A 22,171-nucleotide genomic window follows, 5' to 3' on the forward strand; every position below is an offset into this window, starting at 1 on the left:
AAACATATACATACATATGATGATGTTTTATATACTTACATAAATTATTTATTACGATTTATTTGTTTTTAATTAATTTTTATATGTATACCTATGTAAAAACCATTTTTTTATATCTACATTTTATACTACATTACTACTTGCCTACCCATTTTCTCTTATATGTCTTATGTATCCTTATTAATTTTATTTTATAATAACAATTAACATATACATAGAAATCAAAAAACAAAAAAAGATCGAAAATTTACTCCATAATTTATTATATTTGTATTTTCATTTGTTTATTTTTTATCGTTCGTTCGTTTATATACATCGTACGTACTCTCTCTCTCTCCATACCAAAAAAAAATATAAAAAAAATATAAATAAAAATAAAATATGCCAAATAAACAATATATAAAAAATACCTAAAACTATTAATTAACCAAATACAAAATAACTTTACAAAACCAAACGAAAACTGAAAATTTAAAATACAATTCAAATAATCGAAAATGAAATGAAATTGAATTTGAATTTGATAAATGACCCCACATCTAACTTCCTCATTGAATGAATTTGCAAAAAAAAAAAAAAAAAAAAAATACTTAATTGAAACTGAATAAAAATCTGAAAACGTGAATCGCAATTATAAATATGCACTTGTGAATGGCGCTACGTAGGCCGGTCGGAGTTTGGGGTAAAATTGTGGGATCACTGTGTGCCATTGCTGGTGTCTTGACAATCGCTCTACCGGTACCGGTCATTGTCAGTAATTTCAATTATTTCTATCATCGTGAAACGGATCAAGAGGAGATGCAGAGCCAAAACTTCAATCATGTTACTAGTTGTCCATATTTACCTGGTACATTAGGTAAGTGCGCTTTTTAATTTTGCAATATCAGCCTACATTTTACTCTCTTTCCCATGTTCTCTACGACTATTCATATCTTCTACTCTAAACATGCTTCTCACACACTCTATCTTCTAACTAATAATTAAGTAGCTAATTACATAACTAATTAGTATTTATCTTAAATAAATTCTTACACACATGTTATTCCTCTGGTAAAGTAGATTTAGTGAATTTTATTTTTTCTAATGACAGATGCTCACAAACTAACTTACTCGCTAGCTATATCAATCTTGATCCCTCTCCTTCCAACTCAAAACTTTTCCTACAATTAACCAAAATATCAAAAATTAAGTTATGCAATTTGTAGTAATAATTATAAGTTTTTTTTTTGTAATACATTTTCACTGTACTCAATTTATTTCTTTTTTCTTTTTTATTCCCATATTTACACAACATAAAAATAAAAATATTAAATAATAAATAATGATACATACCATCAATTATAACATGAACGAAATTTAAATCCAAAAAAAATATATTGAATTCCTAAACAAACGATTAGGTCAACATTTAAAAAAATCATCGTTATCTGAGTCCTCATCGGATATGATGGATTTAGATGATGGTGTCGAATCAACGCCAGGAATGACTGACACGCATCCTGGTCGTTCATTGGCTCCATTTTTAGGAGCCACCACTCATCATCCTTATTTAACTCCAACAGCAACAACTACTGCTACCACAACCCTGCCAGCACCGCCTCAGCAACAGCAGCAAACGCCGCCAGATAAGCAACTTCAGCAGCAGCAGCAACAAGTTCAACAACAGCAACAGCAACAAATCCAGTTGCAAAATGGCTACACGCAATCTGCCATCAGTGTTACCAGCGGTGGTAACATTCAAACTCATAGACATAATAATGCTTTGGCTGTTAGTATCGAGACCGACGTTTGACTACTGGGTAAGTTTCACATTCAAATTCTATCCACTTTGATTTCTATAAAGTTTTCATTTATTTTTTTCTTTGTACTTTTCGTAATAAAAACAATCTCTTATCCTGTCGAGAAATAAAGTTGTGCCTTACTTATATGTATGTAAATTGTTTGGTCCTATACACCCCCTTAAATATAATTAAATAAATAAATTAATAAATATTTGCTGTATTTTATTTCTCTGTCTTTTTTGTATTATAAATTAAATTTTCATTTGATTTACAAAACATAATCAGAAAAATAATACTTTTTTTTTCCAATTAATTCATTAAATCTATACATAAATAACGTACGTATTCCATGTGTGTCAAAAACTTAAATTCCAAATTGAAATAATATTGTGATATATAACCTCACAACTCTTTTATATAGTGATAAAATTTTAAAAGATGTATAAATTTAAGAACCCATTATTTAATGAAACTCTGACTTGAACGCTTCACATTCCACAATAGTGAAGGACATAAATCTACTACTTACTCCTGGCTGTTCCGATGGACATGAAGTTCCCTATAGACCCCTCAGAAGGGCTCTCAAATTAGGGCATGTTATGAGTAGACATTTAAGATGTCGAATATTTTAATATTGCATTGGCCGTCTATATTGAAAATTTAAAACATTTTCAATACATTTTCAAAATAACATCACAATCTAGTTTCAAATTAATATATTTACCGAGTCTAAAAATAATAAATTTTAAAATTATATTTAAGTTTTCGACCGAAATACGAAACGACTGAAATTTACTAAGTCCCCATCCTGCAAAACGAACAACTGTTTTGGGTACTACCAGCCCCGGACTTAATAGTTTTATAAGAATTATAAATCAGGGACCTCAACGGCTATAAGTGATATCAAAAATGTTATTTTTTAACAGTTATTTTGGGACTTTTAAAAAAACACGTAAAAATAAAAGTTCGCATGAAACTATTAAAAAAAGAGTTTTAAATATACGTCAGAAAAAAAAACTGATTTGAAGACTTTTATTTTTTCCGTCATAAAATAAAACTCATTTGAGGAGTTTTATTTTTCTCGTCGGAAATTAAAACTCATTTTATGTAATTTGACACCTAAAGTTTACCGCTGGTCAGATCATTACGATTTGTAAAGCCCCTTGAGTTGCAATTGAATAAATTGTCATTAAAATAAAATCAATTGGGATTTTAATCTGTTATTGTTTGATTCCTATTTTCAAACTGTTGTTGTTGTTTTTTTTTTCTTAAACAATAATGAAAGATACTGAAAAAAGTAGAAAATAAACGAAAAGAGTTTTATTTTCTGACCGGAAAAATAAAACTCCTCAAATGACTTTTATTTTATGATTTCAAATTTTCTGGAAAACCGTTATTTACGGTGCCTGTTATAAATCAATTCTCGTTGTTACGCATGGAATACATCGTATTTTATTTTTTATTGAATTATTCAAATATAACATATTTCGCAAATAATAATAAAAAAAAATGTATTCTTTTTATTACCAGTTAAATTAAGTAAATCATGGCGTTTGATTTCTTTTACAGACTTATTTAGTAAAAGTGTTAAATAAATCGTTTAAACTTTTTTTAATAGATATTATAGTAAAATATCAGTAATTTAAATGAGTGCTCGCTCTCAATGGTAAACCGAAGCAGTATAAGAGATTATGAATATGTATACTTATCTATATATTTTTGAAGTTAAACAAAATTAACTTAATAAATTTCCACATTGTTTAGAATTTGAGCTATATAAAAATTTAGCTTTTATTTTCTTTTGCATTTCCAACAATTGTTTGTGTTCAAAAAAACAAATTTGAAACCTTGAAAATACCAAAAATCTGAATCTAACAATATTTAGTAAAAAAGACGTTACGTGCGATATTTTGGCCTTGTACAATACGTTGGATGCCAGAAACTACTACCAAAGCTGTTTAAGATTTAATTTTAAGTAGTAATTTAATTAATTAAAAGAAAATCAACAAAAATTAACAAAAAAAATTAAATAAAATATAAAAAACATCGAAAAAAAATCTTTAAAAAAAATACCTAGCAAATAAACACATAAAACCTGAAATAGGTAAAAATTTATAAAAAAAAATATTAAATTTAAAGAAGAAAAAAAACAAAACGTGCCGTTCATGAACAAACTTAAAAAAAACTCACAACCATATGAAAACAATGAGGATACTATCAAGAAAACGCTAGAAATATCTAGGAAAATGCTATTTTTACAAAGCTTGATGACAATTAAAATTGTAGTATAAAACAGAAAGAAAACAAACAAACAAATGGCTAAAATAATCCATTGCAACGATAATAATAATTTATAGAAAACCAAAAAACTAACAAACATATAAATAAAATGTAATTAAAATCCCAGAAACAAGCAGTGGCTTAGAGAACGCCTCCTAAAAAAAAAACAAACAAAGAAGCAAAAGTACATACAATGATTACGATGATTATGATCAGATTTAGAATGTATATATACATATATATATATATATAATTTAGATAATAGCAGACTAAAGAACAAACTAAAACAAGCAAAGTGATGCCCAACTAAAAACAAAACAAAAAAGGACAACTGAAAAGAGTAGTAGTACATAGAAAGTAAATAGCAATAGAAACAAACACAATATTATAGATATGTATTTAAATTGTACGTATGTATGTATCTTTACATTAATTACAATACATACATATGTACATCAAACATCAAACCATCAAAGTAGTTTAAAACGCTTAACAGCAAGCAACAAACCTTATAAGAGAATAATAGCAACAAACATTAAATTATAGAATCATAGATTCATTCGTCATCATTCATTCATTCATTACAATACATACAACATTTATTAACTGTGTACACATACATTAAATACATAAATACATCTATTCATCATACATACATATGTACTTAAACTTGCTAGATCCAAAAAGCCGTACATTCTAACTAAACAATTTTATTTTAGCCAAATTTATTTATTAAAACTTAAAAAAATACAAAACATATTTGCAGAATTCACAAAACCCCTTGTATCGAGTGTATTATTGTATTCAATACATAATATAATATAGTGTAAGCTTGTTGTTGGAAATTTTCATACAAAAATTAAATACTTATACACTTTTATTTTATATGTTTTTAAAAAGTTGTATTGGTATACAGCTATCAGTTTGTTTACATTTCTCTGAGCTTACATAGTACCTGTCAGGGATGGCAAAATTGGTATAATTGTACTTTTTTCGGTACAATGACTCATTTGGTACAATTTGGAAATTTATTTCACAGTTAAATGTCATTTAAAATAGCACTGAGAAACTCATTTTCGTATTTATATAAATATAATTCATATTTAAGTACGAAGTCAAAAATTGGCCCTTAATGACAGAATTTTTCTGCTGTGGCTAAAAAATAGATGGGTGACAAAAATTCGATAATTTAAACTACGATGCTTCATTATCAACTGAATATCTGTTGCTAGAACCAAAATAATGAATGGATGTAATGGAATCGATCCAAATTTATTAATTACAACTGTTCATTGCAACTTTAAAAAAATCCCGAAATATCACTGGAATTTCCCAAAAAAAATATTCTCGGAAAAAATATTCTTTGGTGCAATTAAAGTAGAAAAAGTACAATTTCTGATGCTGATTGGTACAATTTTTTCCATTTGCCATCCCTGGTACCCGTATATGTGAGAGAGTAATTTGAAAAAATTGAGAGTCGGACCACATCCCAGCGGGAAAAATATGCTGTAAAGAGGCCTACCTAAATGCCTCATTTTGCAGACACAAGGACTTCTAGCCGTATGGCAAAATCATTATCAACTTACACGGCGTGTCACTGCGAGCCAAGGCCTTGCAACTCGGTGCTGTTAGAGGGCTGAGAGAAGGCCTACTTATGGTGGGCTAATGGTAGCCCACAAGCAATTTATTGTTGAAAATCAAAGAGATGAAGAGTATTTTAATTTTTGATGTAGACTATTTTCATTTACTCACTTGTTATTAGAAGGGGATTCATAGGGCTTCTTAAACAACTTCTAAGAGCAGGCAGAGTGGAATGAGTATCGGATCTTTCAGAATGAGTAAGTATGCCATTTAGAAGGCCTACAAACTGAAGTCCTATTCTTTTTTCCTGCTGGGATGTTATACATACTACTCTTTCAAAAACATTCATACAATATACCATGGGGTGTTCACAAACTAATAAACAAAAAGTGTATTTAATACAAGATACACGATACAAAATGTTGTGAATTCAGCAATTGAAACATGGCAAATATTTATTCAAAATATCGTAACCACTTTAAGCACAAATTTGTTCGTCGTTGTTTGCTCTTACAAGTGCTATGTTGGGTCAAACAGCATCAAATAAAACTAAATAGATGTTTTGAATTGTTGTAAGTAAAAGGAGTTTTAGTGGTTACATCTTTCAAAAACCATCAAAGTTGAAAAGTTTGGTATTATTAAGTACATTATTTGGTATGTAAAAGTACATATGCATTTTTTAATACATTTTCTTCTCTTTCTATTAATTAAGTCATGTTTTTTCCATTTGAGCTTGATTTCTAGTTTATACAAGCTGATATTTCCAAGGTTTTGTCAATATAAACATATGACCTTATTGGCTTTCAAATGATGAAATGTCAAGAATTGAGCTGTCATCCATTTATGACATTTATTTAGTACAAACTTGGGACATTTTAACCATGAAACGGCCAAACAATCAGTTGTTGCATGAGAAATTTCCTGGTCGCATAATTTCCGATTTAGCGATGTCAATTTTCTCTAGTGTCACTTGAAAGACCCGTGAACAAACCTTAAACAACTAATAATAGTCTCTGGATTGATGGGTAAAACGCAAACAAATTTTTGCAAACTGTGTCTAATTTTGCAATAGATTCTTCCGGACTTTGACAGTTGATATCGGCCATATTGTTGAAGTAACATTTGTCGAAATAGCTGTCATTTATTCACTTTGTTTTTCTAAATCCCCATGGATGGATGTACATATATATGATAAAATTGAATGGGACCTGGAGCAGTTGGAAACTGACCCTAATTTTCATCAGAAAAACATCTTCAGCGATAAGGCCTATTTCTGGTACGTCATCAAACAAAAATGGGTTTGGGAAGATACTAATCCACATGGGATTCAAGAGTGGCCAATGCATCCCGAAACAGTCACTGTTTGGTGAGGATTTTGACATCGGTCCATATTTATTTGAGAACTACGTTGACCATCACCTTCAACGGCGACTGATATATGTCGATGATTACCAGCTTCTTTTGGCCTGAATTGGATGATATGGACCAACGACATGTGATTTCAACATTGGACATTCTGCACGAGTGATTTGAGGGCATGGTCAGCGCAACTGTCCAGCGATATCGTGCGATTTGACTTTTTCTTAAATCGCAGGACTAATTTAATTAAATAATGATCGCAACAGTGTGTTTTCACCATATTAATATTCCTGATCTTCAATAGTACCATAGATATTTTATCTTTATTGTTTTACAGTGTGTCTGCCTCGAGAAAAAATTAAATCGGGACGGTTCTAAAGAAGTTCTTTATGTTCCCAACTAAAATCGCCTTTACACAATTCCATTTTACGACACATTTTTAAAACAGTACATAACAAGAAAATAAGTAAAATTGAAACATGGTTTTATTTTTTTTCTATCGTGGCTACATTTCATAATTACACCCATCCATTCACATTTGTTTTCCCAATAAGTACATATGTATTTGAAATCAATCTAAAACTCACAATGCACTACAGGTATTTACAGGCGACCATACTAAAGGTAGGGTCACACATGACAAATAATTGGCGAAAAAGACGTAACTAAACTAAATAAAATACATTTGAATTCTATTATTTATTTCAAAAACTTATTTTACTTAGGTTGATTCAAAACCAAAAAAATTGTTTTATTAAATTTGATGCTTTTTGATCTTACAAAACACTTGTAAGAGTACACACGTCAAACAAATTTGTGCTAAAAAAAGTGGTTACGCTTTTTTGAGCAAATATTTGCCATTTGTGACCGTACCTTAAGTATTAATATTTGTCAAAAACTTATTTATCATAATACAATTTCATTGTTTAAACAAACATTTTATTAGATTTTCAAATACCACAAATTCTTATGTTTTTTTTTATTTACTGTTGATATTCATAAACATTTTAAAACAATAAAAAAACTTTTAGTTTTCACATGTATGGGGTATTGTATGTATTTATAAATACAAAAAATAAAATCAATAAATGTGATTGAAATATGTATATAAAATAAATAAAATTTCCCAAAAAACGTCAATAATTAATAAACAAATATTTTGAATACTACCATCTAAATAAAAGAAATGTATTTTTTCAAATTGATTTCATGACATACCGGATGGATTTAATAATATTTTAAATTCGAAAAGTATTAATACTCAATATTGTCGTTTGTAAATACCTTAAGTAATGTACTCTATAAGAATCCATTCCAAAATGGACGAAAAATCTCAGATTTCAACGAAATTTACCACAAATGTTATACTGGATACCCCTTTCGGTCCAAAACTGCCAAACTTTGTAAAAACAATTGCCCATTACTTTTAAACTATCGAGGGTTTATATTCAAATAGTGATATATGACATTTTCTCGAAAATGAGTTTTTTATAGCAACCAACAAAATGAATTCCATACAGCGATTGCAATCTATTATATTTCATATACAGAAGATGAGAACGATCTTCAAATAGGTTTGCTGTTCAAAATTCGTCACAGTTATAATTGTAACTAAAAATTTATTCTAGATTCCGAGAATGAACATATTAACCATAATGTAGTCAGTCTATTGTCGTAGAAGACTAGAAAAGAAGAAAAACGTGTGAAGGGGATGCAATATTTAGGATTTTCGATAACCGATCAAGTTTTAAAACAAAATGTACCAACATGTTTATCGAAAACTTGCATAAAAATTACAGTAAGAAAAATTAGATGACGACACTGGAAAACCTACATTTGAAACGTTTTCGATTATGTCCTGAGAAAGTAACCAAATTTTTTTAAGGACTCACGTAGCACAGCTTCTTACAAAAATAAATTCTGTGGAAAATTCTAGAAAGCTGATTAGCTTTATGTATAAACTTTCATACAACTACGAAGTTCTTGAGGTATGTAAAACGTATATCCTATTCAACTAAGCAAATATTAAAAACTCGTGTTATAGGGCCCATACACTACACCATCATAAATGTGCAATCAAGTGATTGTGCCAGCTGATTGAGCGTATATGAGCTTGTGGAGTGATTGTACTGGTGATTTATCAAAAATACTTTGATATTTTTTTGATTGTACCAGAATGATTTTATCGAGTGTTGAAAAATTAGCTCATGAAAGTTAAATAAAACCTAGCTTTCCTTTGTTTTCTAGCAATTTCTTCATTCAAACTTCATTTTTTTACTCCTTTTTCGTTTTAGGATAATAGCAATAATAAGTGCATTACAAATTTTATCGTTATTCATTACAACCTTTTCCACACAATTTTTGGTAAAAAATTAATTTTGTACCAGCATGCTGGTGTAGTGTGTGTGTCCAGCTTAATTGCATAATCACTTGATGGCACATCAATGATGGTATTGTATATGAGCCCTATTATTTACACAAAAACCTCAAAGTTTACATTAAAGCTCATTTTTATTTTTGTTCAAATAGTGCTATCTGCTTATTTCACTGTTAGAAATGAAAAAAACTTCAACTTGTAGAAAGTGCTATCAAACATATAAGCGCGAACATCAGGGATTAACAAAAAATTAACATATGTAGGATTTAGACGTCGCTTTTAAATAACATTGTAAAATAAACTTTTGTTATTACTCTTAGAGTTAACGATGTTGTTTTGCTTATAGCACTATTGATTTTGCTTATAGCACTATTTGAATATAAACCCTCGCTATACTACATACATACATATGTATATAAAATTTGAATATTCATTTAATTTCAGAAATAAAATTTTAATCTTTCAAAATCTCAAAGGTTAATTCATGGGGTACAAACTTCATAGCCATATATATCAAACACAGCCTTTCAAAACTTTAAAAAAATGTCTGACAATGATTGTCCATCTTCATAATCTCCACAAACATAGAATAAGTTTGTGCAGATTATGAAGATTGACAGTGATCCAAGCTTTCAAAAAAGTGTTTCTTATACATCAGGTTTAAATAATAAATGAGATACAGGGTGTCAAAGTAGACCACATCTATTGTAACCATCCAAAGTAGACCACATCCTTGTATGTGAATGTTAGATGCAATTTTTTAGTCAAAGTATCCAACTCTTACACCCTGCAACTCAGCTTTTATTATAACAGGGGGTTACAATTATTTATTTTCGTAGGTGTTGAAATTTGGTAAAAATATATCGGCTCATGCGTCCTTCCATAATTTAAGGTACGTTAAAATGTGCCTCATAAAAATTGCCTGGATCATTCTAATTTTGGTCTGGAGTCAACATGTTATTGATTTGGTATATAATTGCAATACATAATGACTGTGTGTAAATAGCATTGAAATCGGAGACGTCCGCTTCAGATGGATTCTCCCTATACATTTTATTTTTTCAATATACAAAACAGCAATAATAACATTTTTATAAACATTTACTAAAAGCTTTAATATTTTAGTTCTTTATTAGTAAATAAACTTGTAACTAAATAGTTTCTCATTTTCATTAAAAAAATATAAGAACAACACAATAACTAAATAAATAAATCTGTTGTGCACTGAGGAAGGCACTATTTCAAAACTTTTACATTTTAATCCGATACACTATCCGATGATTATTTCAAAATTAAATTACTTGTTCGAAATATGTATAATAAATTCAAATTATATTTTATTGACAAAATTTTAAAGTAATAGATACATACATGAACAAACAATAACAAAAGATTTTAAAATAATTTTCCGAAAATTCTGAAATTTTTGTACCAAATTAACGTTTAATAAAAAAAATTTAAGATTTTGAATATAAAAAACTGATTAATGTACCATCTGAATTTCTTGCCAGTAATATGAGAGGTCATATCAGTTTTCAAGAGAGTTTTAGTGGGAGACAAAACCACCGACCTGGTGAAATCACTTCAATTTGTATGGTTTTTTATTGACAAAAATCAATACCAGTTGATGGTGCCAGTATTTCAGCAAGTAATTGCTCAACAATTAACTTCTTTATAACAAACCAAATACTTAAAAGTTTCCAATGGATATTTTCCAATTTCGTTATGGTATTGAGTTTGTTTATCTTTATCAATTGTGCATAGTTTTGAATTTCAGAAAAATTTAGCTGCCGACCAGCGTATAACAAATAATATTTAAGTTTTATATACAACACCATAAAGTTGATTCAGTGCATAAAAGTAAATACTGCCGTTGAAATGAATTGAATAAACACATTATAACAACTGTTTATTGTACATTTTGTGTAAAGTTGATAAATGTTCATCAAATGAATAGTAAATAACACAGCAACTACAACAAAGTAAAAAACCAAATTTGAAATTGCTAAATCAAATCATGCATTTAATAGTTTTTCTTATCCCAAAAATAAAAATAATAATAATTCATTTAAAAAACTAACATGGCTTGTACATAGAAAACATATACATAAATATTAAAATTATTTTCTTCAAATTTAGTTGGAAAATTATTAAAGCTTTTAATTTATTTATTAATAGATGATGAGATGATTATATTATTACAATATATAACTCAAGTAAAGCAATAAATACATTTGTAATATTTATTCGATTCTTTAGATTTGATTTCTCAACTAAGAAATAAAAACAATAATGATCCTTAAATTCTTATTCCTAAATAATAAATAAATCTTAAGGCAACTAAAACTATTTAATACAAACAAATTCCCCATCTAATTTTTTTTTGCTTCAAATGTCCCCCCGATTAACTGATCAAATAAAGTACAAATCTTCAGAAAAAATACAAATGTAAAAATAAAAACCAAAACAAATACAACAACAATTAATACAATGTAAAATAAATAAACTTTAAAACCAACAACCAAAAAAAAACAGTTAAGAAAATATTTAAAGAATATATAGCAACGCTCTTATGATTTTTTTTAACAATAACAATAAAAATAAATAAAATAAAATAAAACAACAATTATTCACAAATCATAAAAGAAAATAAAATACAAAAATATAAATAATAAAAACAAATAATTATTATACTAACAACTCCAGTTGTACTAAATACATACTACAATACTTGAGGAAACGCAGAACAAAAGGTACATTTTTTGGCATTTTTATAATATGTATTTGGGTTGAAATCTTCTACAAAAAATCAATTTCCCAAAATTTTGAAATTTTCAAAAAAGTACCTTTTGTTCTGCGGCCCCTCACTTACTACAATATACATACATACATACATATATCATTTGAAACAGGTACAACTAAGATTTTAATTTATATACTTACTACATAATATGTATCTATGTATGTATGTAGATATTTTCATATTCTTTCAAAAAAGATTTGGGTGTTAACAAATTGTGATGTTTATTTTTTTCAGTTCACTTAAAATAATTTTGAATTGATTTTGTATTTGTGATTAATTTACATTACAACATTTAAGTAAACTAATATTGACTGAATTAAATATGCAATCTAAACATTTAATTTGCATAAACTGAAATATCAAAACATTTACTGTAAATAAACAAAAATTAATTAAAACAAAAAAAAAACAAAGCTTTGAAAACCGTCCACGCACACAAATTTTGAATAAAAACAACTAATAAAAGAATTTATGTTGCTTAAAATTTATGTATTAAAAAAGCATTAAAAAAAACTATATACCGAAGCGGGCATTAAAATTTAACAAAATGTAAGATTTATTAGAAAACTATTAAATATTTCAAAGAATTTATTGGTACCTTTTTAACATTAAAATATTAATCCATCCATGTTAGTTAAGAAACTAAATGTTTGTGAGATACCCTGTTTGTATTTATACCCTAGTGGGGAAGGTATATTGGGTTAGTTCTGGTGTTTGTAACGTGCAGAAATATTGTTGCAACACCCACCTTACCAATCTTCTCAGGATCACTTTCTGAGTCGATATAAACCTTGTAATCAAACTACAGATCGTAATTTAAAAACTAAATCGACAAAATTTGGCATAAACTTCTATATTGACCCAAGGACAAAGCATATTGAATTTGGTTAAAATTTGTGCATTATATTTCTCCTAGCCCCCAGACAACTGTCCTATCTGAAAATAGTTAAGCTGTCATAAATATGTTAATTATATAGATATCTAAACCAAATTCAACACAAATAAGTTTTATTTAAGCTGTAGTAGTGGGAGCACTTATAGGGACCACTCTAGAAACTTTCATTAATGAGCATAACTCTTTGAAATATGTTAATATCCAAACAAAATTCAACACAAATATGTGACGATCGGTTTATATTAAGTCATAGATCCCATATAAATGAAACTTTCGAAAATCAATTTAACGAGCATAAATCTCCTAAAAATTTTTGAAATTCTTAACACACGTTTTTCATTAAAACTTTTAACCCAAGTATTATTTTATTTTTGTTTTGATCAAGTTACCTTTCAACTAAGTTCATTTGTTGTTAATCTGATTAAAATGAGTGACCAGAAAAAAGTACGTACTAAAGTTTTTAAATATTTTCAACAAAACCCAACTTGGTCCTACAAAAAGTTGGCCGAACAATCAAAGGTCTGCTATCAAACTGTTTCCAATGTTATTAAACAGTACTAGGAGAACTTGTCCGTTGATATAAAACCTGGTTCAGGTAGAAGGAATGGTCCACATGATGGTACCATCATAAAAATGGTTGTCACTAACATATACTTGTTTACTATAACCATATATATGGTTGATACAATCATGTGAATCGTAAGTTAATCATATTATGGTTACCACAATCATGTAAATAGTTACTGTGACTATAATATAGTTAAAACAACTTGTAACACTATTTAAATGGTTACAGTAAACATGGCACAACTATATTTTTTCTCTGCGTGATATCAAGGTTTTAAAAACAAATTTCAAAATTTGGTATTTCGTCAACACATTTGTAAATATTTATTTATACCTTATCTTAGTATTCAATTATCTGTTTTCTTAACGATATGCTGCCAGTTGACATAACATAATTTTCTTAGTTAATTGTAGCTATATAACACAAGTTTACACAATTTTAAGCCCAGCTGACAAAAACCAAAAGTTAAATTAACAAACTGTAGCTTTGTTTAACAAAAATTCCTAACAAGTGTTTAAGTTGTAATTATCTCTTAACCATACATTGCGAAAACGTCAATAATTGCGAACAATCAATTGATGATAATTCGTCCAATATTTTGGTATTCATTTCACAAGAAATATTTTTGCAAAAACAAATTTATTTTAAAATCGAATATGTATATAATAACATTCCAAGAATTACAAAATAAAACTATAAAACCAATTATATAAAATTACTTAAACCTATAAGCAGACAATTGAAGTGTTACAAATTTTGTATTTAATGCCAGTGTTTTAGTTAAATTTGTATTAACTTAATCGTGAATGTTGGAAACATAGCCTGTCCTATATATTATGAAATTATCATTAATATGTATTTTAAGAACGTTTTCCAATGCACTGTTGCAATTTGTTAAATATGAGCAGTTATCTCTAGTAATACGAGAAGTGAACCCTCACAGGCATTTCCTGCGTTTCTAGCTATACAACGATTTCGTGCTTGTATAATAGTCTTTATTTTTATACTAAATTGTTAGCTGAGTTTTCTTTTAGTCCAGGTCATTTAGTTTTTTTAAAACATTAAAAAAATTTATTTTGTTTGAATCATAAAACGATTTGTGTTTTAAACATTCCTCTATGTTCTGCAAATCAAAATAGCTGACACCTCACTTATAAAGAGATCCAAATTTTCGAGTCCTAAATACTGATATTAGGCCGATTTTTAGCCAATTTCTAAACCGAAACCGAATTATCAGTCGGCCTCTAAAAATGTTCTTAATAATTGATTTACAGAATATCAGAATATGATGGATTACATTACAAAGTTTTTCATATTCCATAAAATAAATCTTGCATTTTTAATTGTGTGATATAATAACATATGTACAAAAGGTACGAATATGTATAAATAAATAGTTTTGCATGATTTTAAAGTTAACACCCAAATCAGTTCCTGTATTTTTGCACTTTATTAGTTGTGTACAGTGGCAAAAAAAAAATAATCTATTTTATTTTTCAAAACCATTCGATTAATAAATTGTTTGCTCCTCATTTGGTCTCATGAAAGGCATAAACGTTTTTTTTTTTTTTTTGTACAAAGTCCTCATAAAAAATTTATTTAAGAAATAAAAATAAAAAATTCTAAAATTAAATCAAATTTAATTTAAATTTAAGAATAATTACAACAAAAAAAAAAGAAAAATTATTATAATTGAACAAAGAAAACACCAAACTACATAAACTAAAATTGTATTATTATTTAAATTTAATTTAAAGTAATTTAATTATTAATAAACTAGTATTTTATGTAAAAAAAGGTAAAAAATTAAAAAAAAAAAAAAAAAAAAAAAACTTTTAAATTAATACATTTTAGTATTATAATGTTACACAAAAACAAAAATACCAGAAATCCTTAAATATAATATTGTGCAGTTTAATAAAAATTCTTAAGTTAGAAACATTTTTTTTAATTCGCTAATTTTATATGAAACATGCTGTGGAACGAATTATATATTGTCAGACCCTTTCATATGTAAAACTTTTAGTTTAGTTTTATATAAAAATTCTGTCATTCCGTTTGTAACACATCAAAATATCTGGGTCCTTATAAGATTCTAAGACGATCTAGCTATGTCCGTCCGTCTGTCTGTCTTTCTTTTGAAAGCATGAGAGGTGCTACCTGCCTGAAACTCTCTGTTGATAAGGTTTGTTTGGTATTGAAAACGAGCAAAATGTCCCCCCGGAATACTGTTTGAGCAGTCATATATATGTTGATTATGCGGCAGTCCTGACATTTAATTCGCTCTAAATACTCTGAAATTATACTATAAAGTATGGCGAAAATCGTGCAACATTTGTCCCCTGTCCCCAGACAAGGTCCCCCTCTGAAAATGACTTCAACCTACATAATTGTCTTATAATAATAAATATCGTGATGAATGTTTATAATAACCACCTTTATGAGGATCGGTCCATAATTGTCCATTCATCCCCTATAACAGAAAAATATGTATGTATACCCAAATATTGATGGTGGGTATACATGATTCGGCACAGCCATGTTACTTTATATGCGCTTCACCATGAGTGGCAAGGGTATATATAAGTTTGTCATTCCGTTTGTATTTTCTACATTTTTCATTTGCGTCCCCACAAAGTATAGCCATGTCCGTCTGTATGTTGAAATCAACTTTCCGTAGTCCCCAAATAACTTACATACATGATTCAAACATCAATATATCGGGAATTTTATGGCTCGGTTGGCTTAGATTTTTGGCTTATTTTTGATCTATATCATTAATATAGACAATATGGATATCTAATGATTAATATTTCAAAGTCCATTGCAACGATGTAGATAAGGCTATTATAGTAAGTTGAACCAGCAATTAGTCAAAATCGGGAAAAATATTTTTTAACCCATAACAAAATTTTGTTTGTCATAAATTCTTTTTTCCAAAAAAACAGTTAAAAAAAATTTGGAAAATAATTTAAAAAAAAAAAAATAAAAAACAATTTCGAAAACAAAATTAAATTTTTTTTACCCAAAAATATTTAAAAAAAATTTATTGTTAAGTGTAATTTGGTGAAGGGTATATAAGATTCGGCACAGCCGAATATAGCTCTCTTACTTGTTAAAAACTGTGATTGATCGAAGCTGATAGAAGACAACATTAAAAAGAACAATTCGCTTGAAAAAAAGTCAATGGTACATATTAAACAGAAGAATCATGCATCTATACAGAACATACTGTTCGTTTTTTTGCAGAATAAACAGTTCTGTCATATAAAGACGAATTATAGTTTATAAAGCCATTGGGCTAAAATCAATATTTGAAGGCAGACTATATCAATATCTGCACCCTGATTCTGTGCGTGATTTGTATATATATTTTAGAAATAATTAAGTAGCTATAAATCAAATTTTCCATTTCGGCTTTGGTTGTTTCAATAATATATTCCTTAATTCAATTAGGATTATTTTTGAACCAACTCTTCATAATGTTTTTTTAAGAACTTCTACAAATCTCACAATAATTTTAAGGATTTCAAAATTAGAAAATAAACTAAAAATAATTAAATAAATAAATAAATATGAATGTGTTTTTGAGAGTTTGGAATAAATGTGTTCAAAAAATCCAATGTTATTATATGTTTAAATATAATGTTATTAATTTAAAATAAACTAAAAATGTATTTGAGTATTTAATACAATAAAATCCAGTGTTAAACAAACTTGTAAATAATGATATAATTGTAAATTAAAAAAAAAAACAAACAAACAAAACAGAAGAAGAAAAAACTACTTAAGTTTATAAACTAAGTATAAGAAAAAATAAAAATAATTTATAAAAATTAATTAATTTTTTTTTATTCAGGTAAGCAATTTTAATTTGAATTTTGAGTTTATTATTTTTGTATATATTTTGTTAACAATTTATTTTTATAGTCACCTCGATGTGGCAGTTTTCCAATGACCTACGTGTATTATCCATTATTAATTTTTGTGGTCTTAAGAGTGTTTTTAGTTCTTGAATGTCGATATTTTAAAACATTCGGAATGATTGTGAATTAGGAGATAACTTCAGAAAACGCCATGATTATATTATTTCACTTTATTTGTTCTTGGAAAACTTTTGGTAGGTCAAATAGATATTTGCTGAAAATAGTGGGTCCATCAAATATATGAACAATGTGAAGGCGTTTAAAGGCGTGCCAAATCACCATTAAACTTCAAAGTATTGAAATATTTCAATGTTTTTTAAACATAAGTTTGTTGTCATTTAATGCGCTAATACTAAACCCAGTACTTGTACATATCCAACCATGGATTAAAGTTTTTTCATTTGGCTTTGGACTTACCACTGATAGTTAGATTTCAGAGGACAAAATGTTTTTTGCTATATAGAAATGTAACTGTAATATATTAACATTTCACATCCGTCCGATTTAGTTATTTTCGATTTATTTCAAAACCGGGAATTTATGTTTTCTAGTTACTGGATAAGCTATTGATATAAAGTGAAGTTATAGTAATTTTTAACATGAATTTCATCAAAAATTGTCAAAAAATTAATTTGTTATTTCGATAAAGATAATCAAAGTGCTCCTTAAACTAATATGGTGGCCAATTTTTTCAGTATGTTGGTAATTTTAAAAAAACTTGTGAAAATAATTCACTAATATTGGGTCGATTAATAGGAATCTCTGGATAGATAGATTTGAAGGGGTGTGTACTAGAGGGGCCTGCACAAGCACATTCATTTTGTCGTCTTCACTGAATGACCTGCTTCACTTCACTCGACAATACTGTAAAATTCCTACGCTTGTACTCTATATCATACACACATTGAAAAGTGAATGAGTAATGTGAGTTTGTTTTGTATAAGATCGTATGCTAACATGCCCTGCCCCGCCCCGTATATGTTTTACATTTTCAATGCTATGACCAAAAATTATTCGAATCATTGAAATTTTTATTTTCATGAATGAATTTTTCTATGTATGAATTTCAATGTGTGTGAATGCGTGCTGCCTAACGTGGGTTTTTTCGCTGTGTGCTCTGCTTCATTGTGACTTGAAATCACATACCATTAATTCGTTGTATATTTACTCTTATTGTCAGATACTGTCTCTCATTCTATACTCTGTTGTTTTATTCTGTCGTTGGTTGTTATTGTTCCTCATTCACACTCATTCGTTTTGTAAATAAATACCCAACGATCCGAAGTAACTGTTGTGCTGGTAAATGTCTTGAGTAGCATATGAGTGTGCTTGTGCAGCCCTTTAGTGTGTACTATAGAAGTACACTTCCACTCGGAGACCCATAGGATCCATTGAGATACCCTTAAGAAATATAACTCGGTGTGAACTTAAAGTGAAGTGAAGAAATGAAATTGACGAGAAAAAAGAAAGAAGTCAGTTGCCATAAAAATAATTAAAGTGGAAACCCCATTCCTAAGAAAAAATAAGAAAAAGAAGCCTATTCCCCTGACAAAGCCTAGTAGATTTCCTAGATCATATCTAGCTAAATCCCCCAGTTCATCAAGGAATATTTCTCCTAGCCATTTTTGCCTGCAACCTTGTAGTATAGGAAAGTTGCGCAGAATATGTTTCACTGTTTCTAGTTCCTCAATATCCTAGCACAACCTACAGAAGTCCTGTGCGGAATCTCTAACTCATCACACATTTTTCTAATTTGTTCACGAATTTTTAAGCACACTTTGTATTTCATTTGTTATAGATAGACCTTTGGGAAATTATCCCCTAAATGTGGACAATTACAGACAATGTTTTATACGAAGACGGGTTTCGATATATAATCGTTTGGATCTTAAGAGTTAAAAAAATCAAAAACTCCAACTATATTCTCAACTCGTTTTAGTCAACTAAATCACCCCTATCGCGAATCAATATTTCACATGAAATATGTTCCCTTTTCCCATTTTTCGTTCATCAACTTTGTTCACGTTGAAAAATGCCCCAACATGGGCAATTTTTAGATGGAATTTTGTAAACAATGAAGATCTATTAAGAACAAAATCAACTGCATTAAAACCTTGATAATCCGGACGGCGTTAATCCGGATTATCCGGACATCAGTTTTCATTACATTGTGTACTCTATAATCCGGATTGATTGCATCTTTATAACTTTATAATCCGGATTTCATACAAACATTGTAAAAAAGTTTGAACAATTCACGACAAACAACATTGAATGACTGACTATTTTACCAAGCAAAATAAATAGCTTTAATATTTTTATTGTTATTTTCTTGACTTGTACCTAATACTATTTTATAAAATGTACATACATACCATAAATGTTCCTTTTAAATGTAATCATTTATTTAAATGATACATAAATATATAATATAAATATATCATTAGATATCGCTGGCGTAACATGGTCTAAGGCTCTAAGTCCATACTTTAAAATTTTACAGGAGAGACAAAAAACATTCAAACTTTTTTTTGCGTAAATATTTTTGAATTCTGTAAACGCAATTTTTTTTATATTTTATTTGTTTTCGATGTGCGTAAAAGCAAAATGATAACATAAGTATTTGCCGAGATAAAAGGTTTTTTGAACTTAGAGCTTTTTCTATTGCTTAGCTTGTATTTTTTCCATGGACTTAGGTCGTTTTCTTAGAACTTGTCTTTCATTTTTTATTTGCTAGTTTTTATATCTAGTTGGACCTACAAGGGGTCAAAATCAGGAAAAATATATTTTTTCATAAAAATTTTTTTTTTTTTTTTAAATGAATGTAATTTAAATTTTAGGGAAATGAAAAAATATACATTGTAAGTCCGAAATTCTCTTAAATTTTGTATTTATTTTTGACTTTGTTTTATTGTGTTCAATTGTAATTGAAACGCGTGTGTTTGCTATGCTTCAAACAAAAACAACCAACAACAATGCTTAATAAGTTTCTGAAAAAAATTGCGATAGTCCGTCACATGTGGTTTCTTCGCATTCTCAGCGATGAATGAACAAAAGTTTTTAAAAGAGTATAACAAATGTGTGTAAATTTTTCAAACAATTGTTGTATGGCGTGAACCACTGGTCTAAAGGTACGGTCACACATGTCAAATGTCCTCCCGAAATACTTTATACTATGGAAAACATGTCGCCTAATTTCATGCTGATCGGTCTATAATTAGTGATAGCTCCCATATAGGGCCCACTTCCAAAAATCAATTTAACGAGCATAAATCTCTTAAAAATGTTGGTATACACATAAAATTCAACGCAAATAACTTTGATGGCGATCGGTCCATAATTAGTCATAGCTCCCAAATAAGACCCTCTTCCGAAAATTACCGACCATTTTTTCTTACTTGTTTTAATACATTTCATTGAACAATTTGACAGAAATGGTTAAACTGTACATTTTATAGGGACTTAGAGCTTTTTCTTGTGATAAATTGGACTAAGCGCTTTTGCTCATCACTACAAAACAACAACAAAATGCGAGATAACTCCAATTTTTATACCCTTCACCATGAGTGGTTAAGTTTGTCATTCCTTTTGTAATTTCCACATTTTTCATTTGCGACCCCATAAAGTATATATATTCTGGATCGTTATAGATAGCGGAATCGATATAGCCATGTCCGTCTGTCCGTCCGTGTGTTGAAATCAACTTTCCGAAGCCCCCAAATAACTTACATACACGATTCATACATCAATATCTCCGAAATTCTTCCGGCTCGGTCGCTATTTAAAATCGAGAAAATCGGTCTACAAATGGCTGAGATATAAGGAAAAAACTAGGACAACCTCGATTTTTGACCTATTTTTGACCTATATCTGGATTACTAAGTCATTAATATAGACACTATGGATATCTAATGATAGATATTTCAAAGACCTTTGCAACGACGTATATAAGACCAAAGTAAGTTGGACATACAATGGGTCAAAATCGGAAAAAATATTTTTTAACCCGAATTTTTTTTTCATAAAAAAATTTTTTTTTGTCATAAATTCTTTTTCCAAAAAAAATAAATAAAGAAATTTAAAAAAAAAAATTTTGAAAAATTTTTTTTAAAAAAAATTAAAAAACAATTTGGAAAAAAAAAATTTAAAAAAAATTTTAAAACATATTTAAAAAAAAAATATTTTTAAGTATAATTTTGTTAAGGGTATATAAGATTCGGCACAGCCGAATATAGCTCTCTTACTTGTTTTCTTTGTAATCAATGTATTTTTACTTATTGTACATTACTGCATTAAAATCTCAATTTCTAAAAAAAGTGGACTTAGAGCCCTTGCATGTTAAGCCATCGATATGTGTTTAAAAAGCACTTTTAATACATGAACAATGTTTAAAAATTTTATTCGGCAGTCCGGATAATTTGATATTCCGGTTTAGGGTCTGCAATCAATTATCCGGATTATCAAGGTTTTACTGTATTGTGAATGAAAAGTTCATAAGAATATCACGATAGCAATTTTAGCTAGATGTTTGTCCTATAGAACATTCTAAACAAGAATATAATTTAGAAAATTTTCTTTTTATTTTAATTTTTTAAAGTTAT

The 22,171-nt window shown here is 28.3% G+C and overlaps 1 protein-coding gene across 9 annotated transcripts in view; it reads left to right on the top strand.

The window, feature by feature from the left end:
- shaker (Potassium voltage-gated channel protein Shaker) overlaps window positions 1–22,171 on the top strand; it is a 338,010-nt gene that overhangs the window by 309,041 nt on the left and 6,798 nt on the right. For 5 of the 9 annotated variants that reach the window (XM_065507662.1, XM_065507663.1, XM_065507665.1 and 2 more), the window contains 2 exons: window positions 666–856; window positions 1,401–1,799. The exons of 2 other annotated variants lie outside the window; for them this stretch is intronic. In XM_065507662.1, coding sequence (XP_065363734.1) covers window positions 666–856; window positions 1,401–1,792 — 583 coding nt within the window. In that variant the 3' untranslated portion in view covers window positions 1,793–1,799. Of the gene's footprint in view, window positions 1–665; window positions 857–1,400; window positions 1,800–22,171 lie in introns of those variants that run through there. 2 more of the 9 variants (XM_065507666.1, XM_065507668.1) reach the window with 2 other exon arrangements.

This window comes from Calliphora vicina, chromosome 4 (genome assembly GCF_958450345.1).
Source record: "Calliphora vicina chromosome 4, idCalVici1.1, whole genome shotgun sequence".
NCBI lineage: Eukaryota > Metazoa > Arthropoda > Insecta > Diptera > Calliphoridae > Calliphora > Calliphora vicina.